This window comes from Necator americanus, chromosome V (assembly GCF_031761385.1).
Source record: "Necator americanus strain Aroian chromosome V, whole genome shotgun sequence".
Classification (NCBI taxonomy): Eukaryota; Metazoa; Nematoda; class Chromadorea; order Rhabditida; family Ancylostomatidae; genus Necator; species Necator americanus.
The window spans coordinates 3972514-3984593 of record NC_087375.1 but is presented as its reverse complement, the minus strand read 5'-3'; the positions used below and the strand labels follow the sequence as shown (position 1 = coordinate 3984593).

The 12080-nt window shown below is 35.4% G+C and overlaps 1 protein-coding gene across 1 annotated transcript; it reads left to right on the top strand.

Annotated features, from left to right (window-relative positions):
• Positions 1–3717: 3717 nt before the first annotated feature.
• RB195_012844 (uncharacterized protein) lies at positions 3718–6007 on the top strand (the record flags this gene model as incomplete). Its single annotated transcript, XM_064202408.1, has 3 exons — positions 3718–3848; positions 5404–5512; positions 5966–6007. The coding sequence occupies 3 exons, from the start codon at positions 3718–3720 to the stop codon at positions 6005–6007; spliced, it is 282 nt and encodes a 93-aa protein (XP_064058289.1).
• Between the last annotated feature and the right edge of the window lie 6073 nt (positions 6008–12080).

Sequence of the window (12080 nt, the reverse complement as noted above, 5' to 3'; positions counted from 1 at the left end):
GAGCACAGTACACTTCAAATTGTAATATGATAAGAAAAAAAAGTGTGATAAGTGAATATGTGCATTTAACCCGTAAGTCACGCCCCGTGTGTTGATGTATCCAGGGTACTTTCTTCTTTTTTCCTTTTACTTGCCTTGGCAACTAAATAAGTTATTTTCTCTTTAACCAACTTGACTGTTATTGCTCCAAAAGTTTGGATTCTATCGATTTCCTTTACTTTTCTTTCTTTTTTTCGCACTTATTTTCTACTTTGAAGAATGAGAAAGAATTTAAGATTTTTTGTACTTATCTTCTACTTTTAAAAATTAAACGGAATGTTTAGAGTTGTGAAAAACTAAAAGAGTAATCTTGACTTGTCGACAGTTCACACTAAAATTTTTTATGTTAGGTTCTCTTTAGCAGTCGTTAAGGTCCCAGAAGTCATCCGTAAATATTATTCCGATACATTACATATGAATATGAGAGTCGGAGCGAGCCTCATGAGCCGTAGGACCACAATCGGTCAGTCTTACTGCTCGTAACCTAAGAACTTGGAGTGATTCTGCCGAAACGTTGCTGTTTTAACTTTTTTCTATGCGTTTATCTCAAACATTTCTGTTTTACAACAGCGTGGGTTGGAAAAAGAAGAAAGTTTTTCTCAGGATCTCGGACGATTTTTTTTTCCATTTATCTGTTCTAATTATTTCTAATATTTATTATTTTTAGGATACTATTTCTTATGATTTACTTATTATTTCTGGCCCAAATGATGCAGTATTGATTCATAGTCGTGTCAAAACGATCTCAAGCTTAGTTCAGCCACATAAATGGCTGCGCTCGGACTGGTGCGGTGAAGCGTTACGGCTATGATCGCGATGGGACCTTAACACCACTCAGCGCTGCAGTTCGTGATGGTCCCATCTCGATCAATCCCTATAGGTTTGAGGTGGTCTACTTACGTGCTTTAAAGGCATCACCTCAGGAATCTGAGGTGGTACAGATTTCAGGTGGAGTATTCGTATACGGGGTCGTAGATTATGGAGAAAAGGGAGATTCCGTCCATTTTTTCCTAACTGCCGTAAAAGACCGCCCGGACGATACGGCTTTGAGCTAGCCGGCGCGCTATTTTCTACAACGAGTTCGATTGGAGCGCGCCAGCCATTTGCACGCGCCGTATCTTCCGGACCGTTTTTTACGGCAATTAGGAAGAAATGGACGGAATCACCCCCCTTTCCATAATCTACGATCCCGTACACGAATACATCACCTGAAATCCGTACCATCTCAGATTCGTGGGGTGGTGCCTTTAACGTGCTTTACTGAACCTACCCAGCGAACTTTGAGAGACCTCTGACCGAAGCTAAAAATAAGACATAGACAGAGTTTGGATGCATTCACATGAATCTTCACATAAAATGAGATCATTTCGTTTGATAAGCGCTATAGCTATAGATAAAAATCCGGAAAAAATGAAGCTGTACTGAAAAATTGTTGCTGCCATTACTTTAAATATCTTCAAATAAGCAGAATTACAATCGGAACATTTTTGATATTATATAAGGTACAGTTTGTAGGAAGAAGTTCTTACTTTAACGTTTAAGTTAAAAAAAAAGCAGGTGCAAATTGTATTAGGTGTCCGGCTCAGTATAACCAAACATCTGATGTTAATTTATTTAATTGATATAAGTTGGCCTCTTAGCCATCAAATTTTGCCCCCGTAAGGTAATCGTACTCGTCAAATCCTCCTATTACCTTTCGAGTGAAGCAAGTGATTTGGAGTTTGCAATGGCGTGGAATTCTGTAGGGTCTCACCAACTCTCAGGTCATCTCTGTCCACGATAGCGATGGCGTTATTGTGGAGTAACTGAATTTTGATCGCCAGATTGTTACAGAACCCAGGGAGTTTCTTTGTGTGCGTACCGGGTTAGAGCTATTGTGGTTGTCCAAAGCTTCCATGACAATTTCCGTCTCAATTGAGTCGAAGATCATTTTTGAGTCGATGAAAGTGAGACAGAATGGTTCATTGGGCTGTTGCGATACTTCCGAAGTTTTGAAGCCGTATGTATGTCGCCGATGGTGCTGAATAAATCCTGAAACACTGCTCAGTGGACTGGTTTTGCGATAGTCACCAACGTCGAGCAGAGTTACCTTACTACTCGACAACGAAGCCTTGTGACCTTCCACTTGGTTAGGAACTCGCTTGATGTTGTAACTGATATTGTGGCGTCTCAGACAATTGAGATAATGCCATTATATTGCGACATGGCCAAGTTATTTATTTATTTATTTATTTATTTACTTATTTATTACGCTCAATGACGTGCCAAAAGGATGTGACAGGAAAGAATCCAAATAAATACAGAAAATACATCAAAAAGAATAGAATGAGCAGGGATTAGTGCTGTTCACACTGCTGTTAGAACATTGATCATTTAGTGATCAAAAGCATCAAAAGTGAACTAGTCAGAGATTCAATTTCAAAGGCAGCATTTCACGAAACTAACGTAGTTGGGAAACCTACAGTAAAACATGAAGTACATCCTAGTCATCCTGAAAAACGACGAAATGTCCTGAACAAAAAAGTGGGAACGGCGTTTGTTCCTACGAGGTACGTTAGAACACTTCCCCTTGTACACGCTCCGGTCCCCTCAGCAGCTTATTCACTGGTTACACTTGAAGAGGCTGGTGAGGAGACCTCATTGATCTCCGACCGCTCGCTCATGGAAGCGGCGCGTCGTCACAAGGGCGGAGCGTCTTCGCACGCCTCGTTGGAATAAATGCACGCGATTCCCACGCTTTCCCTAAAAGGACTTTTCGGGGAATTGAGTTAGGGCTCCGCTCACACACGTAGTCTGTATCCCGAGTTCTTTATCTAACTCTATATTCCCTCATCGATTCCCAATTACGTGATATAGTGTCTTTACTGTAAAATGAACAGTTTCTTTCCTTCTCCCTTTTACATTTTCTTCCTCTTTAAAATATTCCTATCTTTTTGTAACCTATCGTAGTCTCTCTTTTCCTAAAGAAAGTAAAGGCATTCCATTCTGAGGGATGAGAATGAGCTCTCTGTAACTAATGTGGATTGCGCTCTGGTGGGCACTTCTATTCTTATGTTAAAGGGAACTCGGTGCGTATGAAGAAATATCCATTTATTCAAGGTCATCAGTTTTTTCGTCGGCAATAACTATTAAGCCAACAAAGCTATTGTCGAAAAGCAGTTAAGCAAAAGAATCGTCAGTAAAGCGAAATGGGACAGAACGTGGTTTTTCTCTGGAAAAAGAACAATGTATGGAGGACCGCAATTATGGAGCAATGGGAATCAGACCATTCGAAACTTCATTTCCTAGTGTCCCTAAGATCTCTTTGTTGAGATTTTCCAATGACCGCTAACAGATTCTTGTTCACATTCCGATTCTCCATTAAATACAATAAATAATAAATAAAAAGCGGATTCCTATACGTTTCTTCCGATCATTTCTTTTTAATTTGAAGTAGTTTGAATATGAAGTTTTACACCATAATCCTCCCAAAATTTGGATTTATCAAAGAGCTTCTGCTCTTCGCCTTCCATGTTGTCCAGCGAAGAATCCAGAAATCCAGATTATTGTTTGAAAAAGCCGTAGATTCTCGTCCAAAAATCATTATTCTGTACATCCTCGTTTTTCTCTTACACAATCTGTTCCGTGGCTTGTATTAAAAATTTTCTTCATGTATAAATTTTTTCTGAGGTACCCCAGATGAAATTCTGCCTTGCATTGCTTGCGTTGACTGTTATCGCTGCCACAATCGAGGCAAGGTTGTTCGGATACGAGGATGTGCTGGTGGATCCGACACAGGATAGAGAATCGTCATCGCTAAATGAATGGGGGTGAGTTGAAACCAAAATTTGATCATGGATTTTTCCAGGATAATTTTGGGAGGTCACAGTAGTGAAATATAAATTTTTTTGTAACGTCTCTTATTGAGAAGAAACTTAGATAGTACCATATGGCAAAGCAACTACATACTATTTCTTTATACAGTACACCGAAAATGAAGCGATGAGTCTGGGAAATCATGAAAAGCAACGTTTTTCGTCAATAAAAAGTAAAAGTAGGATTAAAAAAGTAAAAATAACAGTATAGAAATAAAAGTTGAAGTATTTTGAAGAATGAAATCAAATGATGGATGCTTGCAGTGAAGAGGAAATACACCATTCAGAGTAATATCCTGAAGAAAATAGAGAGACCAAAAGTTTCAAATAAATGGGTAATTTTGTCTCCGCTTAGGCGACGGATTTTTAGATCGACCTCCTGAAGCTTCTCAGTACGGAGAGGAGGTCGATTCAAAGAAAAATACATGATATTAAGTAAAAATAATAATCAATAATAATAAAATAATGAAATAAGAATAATTGGAGAAATTACTGGCGCCTGCTCGACCAGTTCGAAGAAGAAGGTAAATCAAAGCAGTCAAGTTGATTAATAATAATAATAATAATAATAATAATAATAATAATAATAATAATAATAATAATAATAATAATAATAATAATAATAATAATAATAATAATAATAATAATAATAATAATAATAATAATAATAATAATAATAATAATAATAATAATAATAATAATAATAATAATAATAATAATAATAATAATAAAAAAAAAAAAAAAAAAAAAAAAAAAAAATTAAAAAAAATAATAATAATAATAAAATAATAAAAAAAATAATAATAATAATAATAATAATAATAATAATAATAATAATAATAATAATAATAATAATAATAATAATAATAATAATAATAATAATAATAATAATAAAATAATAATAATAATAATAATAATAATAATAATAATAATAATAATAATAATAATAATAATAATAATAATAATAATAATAATAATAATAATAATAATAATAATAATAATAATAATAAAATAATAATAATAATAATAATAATAATAATAATAATAAAATAATAATAATAATAATAAAATAATAATAATAAAATAATAATAAAAAATAATAATAAAAAAAAAAAAAAAATAAAATAATAATAATAATAATAATAATAATAATAATAATAATAATAATAATAATAATAATAATAATAATAATAATAATAATAATAATAATAATAATAATAATAATAATAATAATAATAATAATAATAATAATAATAATAATAATAATAATAATAATAATAATAATAATATTAACAATAATAATACTCACAATTATAGAAATAATAGTAATAATAATAATACTCACAATTATAGAAATAATAGTAATAATAAGTAAATCTTTGAAATCCGTTAGCATTAAATAATAAGCAAAGAAAGAACCTTCATCAAAGCGGGTTCTCAGTTCTACCATCTTGACTAACTACTAATTACTGTAATTGTGAAAAAAACCGGTCTACTAGACCATATTCAGGTACAAACACAGTCCTGCACGACCTTCAAAACGAAATCGCATGTGTTTGATTAACGCTGGTCTCTCTCAGGGATGTGATCTCTCCGATATTCTCATGGCAAAACAACAAGTAAGTTTTATAAATTGAATAAGTTAAAAAATGTTTAATTTAATTGATTATTGAATTAGAATGATTGTATAAGATGTTCTTTTTTCTGTTTTATGGCACACCTGCAGGTGTTTGAGTAAATAAATAAATAAATAAATAAACAAGACTTAGTTGCATAAGAAGTGAATCACATTCAAATTACAAAAAAAAGAGAAAATTTAGCGAAAATTCCAAGGAAAAACTGTAGAAGACAGTATTTGTGCTGGTATGCTTAGGCAGAATTGACAAAATGGATCTCTGAGCTTTCGAACATGATGATCTTTTCCCATTTGAACAAAATCTGAGGACCAAACCGTCTTGAAATCTTTATTTTTTCTGAGAATCTTTATTTCTTTTTCTTTTTATTCTTTCTTTTTCTTTTTTCTTCCTTTTTTTCATTTTCAAAAGAACAGAGATCAGATTTGTTAATTTCAGGCAAGTAAATTCTTGAGTTTTGCTGGTCCAGGCCGTAGATGATGATCGTTTCGGACGATGACGACGAATTTCTACAACCACACTCCATCAGCTCTATAGCTTTCACACAACATGCATGCAAAGTTCCTCTCGATTGTAATACTTAATATTTTAATAAATAAAACTGTTGGACAGAATCGCTAGCGGGGAATTTGAACAAAAATGTACTCCTTGTTTTCTACTTCCAAGGATATTTTTCCCATATGGTTCAAGAAAACCCGTTGGCACGTCGAAAACCTCAGCCAAGAGCAACCAAAGTGAGCGGAAAATGTGATTATGTATGAAGAGGTGACAAATCCCCGTCGGATACGTCAATGCAATGCCAATTTGGAATCGTTTGTGGCTTATGAACGAGTGCGGAAGGCTGGTCCTGCAAGGATCAGCAGCTGTAGTACGGAAGTGTTTTTATCGTTCCAGACAGGTCTAAAGCCAAGCAGTCGACGCCAACGGTATTAAAAGCTTAGGTGGCCTGAAATAACCTCAAACTAGGAAACCTTAAGGAATTTAGGAATTAATTTAAAGGTAGGAATTCTTTCACACTGGTCTACACCAGAGAATTTTCTAGAAAGTAATAATATGATGGGAGAAGTTTCATTGAGTGCTACCTGTTTGGTAGAAATGTTCGATAATGAAGCGTTTTTTTTTCCAATTTTTCATCTTTCCTAGTTCGTCGGTGAAGTATTTCCCGGGAAGGAATGTTCGGAGAAATTTTCGAGCGCACCGCCAGCAAGTAGTGAGGAGTTCACTCATCTCAGCGCGAAAACGAGCTATTATACTATCCGGGCGATTCCCGTACGTGGTGTGCGAAAGCATGTCCAAGAGAACATCCTGGCCGCGCTTACAAAATGAAAAAATCCATCAGGAGCTATAGAAGTTCCCGCAATTTACCGGTAATTTTTTTAAAAATTGTGTTTTTCATTTGCGAAAATTCTTCATTTATTGTGCGAAGGCACAAGTCATTCTGTCCGATTTTGAGTCAATAAAAGAAAGAATGTTCCTGAATCGACAAACTCTTGGATCTATTGCAGCGGAGGATTTAAGAGATTTCGTCACAACTACCATAAACCTGTGAACTACGATCAGTGCCTCTACCGCTTGAGAATCAGATCAACTTTGAAAATTTCTTTTGAATATTTTTTAGGAACTTGAAGAACTTTAGTTACGTTATTTATTTCACGCCTGTTCGCCGGAAATGTGTACATATATGCTTGTGAAAAAGTCTTTTATATTGCAAAAAGTATGCTTCATATCAAAAACTGTTCGAAAATTCAATTCATTTTTTCTGTCAATTTTTTCAAGACCATTGCGGATTTTTAATGGATTTATACCGATTGCGTCTTAATTGGAGAATAATTCTTGAGTACAAAGCAATTACATTAAACACATATTAAAGAGGACGCCAATAAAATTAGATGTGACAAAAAAATTTGAGGGAATTAGATTTTACAGCCTTAAGTTTATAGCTGCCAGTTATGTGTATGTTATACAGCGTAGAAAGCATATTTTGACTAAGAAAAAGCGTAAAAAAACCTCTACTGGCTGTGCCCTGAGGCTCAGAAGGAGAGTTCAAAGGGGTAAGGATGAGGTGAGCAATTGGAACTGCTTCAGAATATCTAAATATGTTTGTTGTTTTGTTTTCCGCCACTCAAATAACTCCTCCAGATTTCACTGACAATATATTGGGTGTCGATTTGTTTTTTTATGTTCTGACTCAGATGAAGTTTCTTTTCTCTTTTTTTTGGTGCTCCATTGATACATATGTGCTAATAAATGAGTAAATAAACAAATAAATAAATAAACAAACAAATAAATAAATAAACAAATAAACAAATAAATAATTAAATAAATATGAGCGGAACACCAGTAATTCCTTATTCTTCCCAGTTTGAAATAAATCTTCTTTGATCTTTGATTCGATAACTATTTGAATTTGGCATATGTGTCTAGGATAATGACCGATTATTTCTACTTTTTTTTATTAATTCTTTTTACTCAAATGAACTTATACCGACAGTTACAAAATAAAATAAAACGAATTTTTCTTTAGTTGCTCTTTCTCGTGTGTAATACTCGTGCTCATGCGATGAAAATCTGAAAAAATTCTGCAGTCAAACTATTTCATATTATTTCGTGAAAGTGTTTTACAAATGGTGTTACAATACTGTTTAACGCATTTCACCAAATATTACATGTTATTATATTAGGTCATAACTCATTTACACATGGATTTGTGCTGAAATGAGCTAGTTTCACTTCATAGACGGATAATCCAGCAGTGAATAGAGGATAGCAGTGTATACAGTATCATTTATTTATTTATTTAAAGGCGGGTGTAGCGTAACGGTTAGAGGTTCCGCTTCCTGCACGATAGTGGCGCCACTGATCTCCCTCCGTCTGTGCCGATTGCTGGCGAGAATAGTCCAGTAATTTTTCTTATTCGCATGGAACACGAAAACAATCAAATTTTGGTTTAAAGGACTTTATGAAGGTGTGGTATAGATGTTACAGAAGGAAAGAGTTGGAGAAATGAGCTCCGGTGAATCTCTGGGACTTTTTCATAATACGTAGATACCATGAAATTACCACAGTTATACCGAAGCACAGTATTATTTACTAAATTATTTATTTCGTTATTAGTATGAGTCCTTCAATAATAGTAAAAGAAATATTGTTCACTTCTGAAGACCCAGGAAAAGTGTTAATTGATTATCGCTCTGAAAACATTGTTATCCATTATTATCTACGTTATTTCTCCATATTTTACTATTATTTGTGCTATTATTATTCAAAAGCTTACATGCATCACTGACGAAACAAGTACCAGGTACCAATTCGTAAATTTAAAGATCTTTGATGGTGCCTTATCTGGAAGCACTAAAATCACCATGAATTACGTGATTTCTTTGTTGCTCGACCGTCATTCAAGGATGTTCGCTACGGCTGTCATAACATTTTTCTTGGTTTTTACAACCGTGTCTTCTTTGGAATGTTATAATACGGAAATGGAGGTTTGTTAAATAGTTACGCTAAAATAAGCACTATAGTAATAAATTTTAATTAGGTTAGATTTTTTTTTGGCTTTTGATTTTGATTGGTGTCAAATTTAATTTTTTAAAATAGTTTTTTTTCCACAGTAGTCTAATAGTTACTAGTTTTAATTTAGTTAGATTTTTTTGGTTTTTGATTTTGATTGGTTTCAAATTTAATTTTTTGAGTTATTTTTTTTCTAAATCAATAGTTCTTCTTCGATTCCGTATTTGAACGTATTTTGGCCTAAGAAGACAGACTTACCACAACTTGTCACAAAATGTTCTTTTCCTTACTGACTTGCGAATGCGTCGTATTTTATTGAATTCATTTCGTTTTTATTGTTTAATTTTATTTTTATTTCATTTATTTTCATTAAAGTTTAATTTTTATTCATTTTTTGGAAATATTATAATCCCTTCCTTCAAATATCACTTATTTTCTAGGTCCCTGACCTCTCTTTTTAGCTTAGCACCAACATTTTCTCAAATAACTTGCAGCTTTTCACTGTTTTTGAATATTATTAAATTAGTGGAAAGACAAAAGATTCTTAGTTGAATAGAATTTTATCGATTCTGTTACGTTCCGTTGTTACCGTTTCCTAAAACACAGGAAGATAATTTCGCTCCTAGCTCGTGGTATTGGACCCAACAACCCCACTACACGTTTTTTTTTTAGAACTTTGTTCTAATTAAAATTAAAATTTTGCAGGGTAATCGAATTTGGATAAATAGGTTTTTCGTCGTTGACATTTGTTGAGAAAAGTAGGGGACTATCCGTTGTTGCTTGTAGAGGAAGTCAAAAAAAGTTTAAAACTCGAACGAAAAAAAAAACGAAACTTAAACGCATCACCTCACGAATCTGGGGTGGTGCGAGCTTTAGGTGGGTTATTACAGAGTAGTTGGTTTTTAGAGAAGGGTGATTCCTTCTATTTCTTCTTAATTGCCGTAAAAAACGGCCCGGCAAGTAGGAAGAAATGGACGGGATCACCCACCTCTCCATAATCTACTATCCCGTATACCTGAAATCCGTACCACATCAGATTCGTCGGGTGATGCCTTTAATTCTCATTCTATGAATCGTAGAATTCTATTTTGACGGAAAAGATATGCATATTGAGTTAAAGATTACTTTCAGAACGACAGATGTCCTGCAATGCTGTTGTGGTGCGTAGAGTGGACAAATGGTACCACCGTTAGTCGAGGATGTGCAGACGTGATTTTGTGCCCGGACGAGGAAGATGGGTGAGTTCTGGTGAACAGAGAACAGAACAGAACAGAGAATGTCTGTCAAGCAATGTTCTCCCCCTTCAGATGCTATCCTGAACATGAACAGAAAACAGCAACGGTGAAATGGTGTTGTTGTAATAGCGATTTCTGTAACTCTTCTCAAAGTTTCAATACGATTACTTGTTTTGTTGTTCTTCTTTCAATTATTATGTTGTCTCGTAATGAACTCTCAAATCTTTACTAATAAATCTTATTCGGAGCTGGGTTGGTCTTCCTTTCTAGGGGGAGCTGCAGGGTTCCTATGTTTGTTTCCTGTTTCTGGAAGTTGCTCCGAATTGGCAAAAGAACAACCCCCTACACAGGCTGAAATTGACCTCTACAGTGGAAATAAGTTATTTTATTAGAACTAATAGTGATACCTTGTAGTTACTTGCAGAATTAGGGTTTACTATGACTAGCTAAGATATTAATATTTCAAAGTCATCACCCCACGAATCCGAGGTGGTACGGATTTCACGTGAATAGTTCCTATACGGGGTCGTAGATTATGCGGAGGAGGGTGATTCCGTCCATTTCTTCCTAAATGCCGTAAAAAAACGGCCCAGAAGATGTGTGCGTGCTTGCGCAAGGCTGGCGCGCTCCAATCGAACTCGTTGCAGAAAATAGCGCGCCGGAACGCTCGAAGTCGTATCTTTCGGGCCATTTTTACTGTAATTAGGAAGAAATATACGGAATCACCCTTCTCTCCATAATCTACGACTCCATATAAGCATAAACCACATGAATCATCCACTGTTGCGAGTCGAGGTTCTGTCTCGCGTTAATGGGGTGGTCAGCGAACCGACCCCTGCTTCCCCTCTATGCAACCTAGATGTTTCCTGTCTTCGGCCTCGGGCCGACTGTCTTTCGTATGCCTTCTCCTGTCCCAGCACTGCTACATTGCATGTTTATTAACTTCTCTATTATGACAGACTAAATTATCTTGAGAAGGAATGGGAAATCATATGGATTCTCCTAAAGGAGAGGAATATGATGTGGACCATGCCGACCAGCGCCGACCGCGCGCCACCAGGGCATTGCGCGACGGCGTGGCACTCCCTGCTTTGCTGTGATTCATCTTTCTTTCAATCCCAAGATGTTATGCCTTCCAGCACGTGCCAGGCACGTGCGCATTATATCCCAAATGCGATACACAAAAAAGCACCACTACACAAACGCGAGGCAAATACAAATGACGATGACGATAGCGAATTATCGAGCCGACTGTTACGAAATCACTTAAGGAACAGACGAAACAGAACGAAGCACAGAGGCTGGTAAATCAGCTCCTTTATAAAGCCTGGGCTCGAGTGGGCGGAGCTTCGCGGGAGAAGGCAGCCAATGCGCCAGCTCGCTGGTAAGAGCGCGCGCTTTGGCTACCTAGCGCGGAAAGCAATGCTCCCGGCCAGGCTTTGATCGACAGGAGCGATGCGAGTCGCGACACCCATCACCCCAGATTCGTGGGGTGATGCCTTCAATAAGAAAATGTTCCATGTGAAAAAACCTGGTAGGCACACTATTAAAAAACATCACAAGACTTCAGTTTTAATGCAGCTATTTCAAAGTATGTGTGGCAATTTTCTCTGAAACTAGTTCATTCGTCGAGATTTATACATATATAGAGTATGTAAGTACATACAGTGCAATACAGTACATACATCCATGGAGGCGCCTAGTACAAACATGTTTCCAGTTTATGTACATGACAAAGATGAAAAAGATGATAATTCCACTTTCTTAAACGTTGCAATATCACCTGAAAGGTTGGAACTGAAGTCATA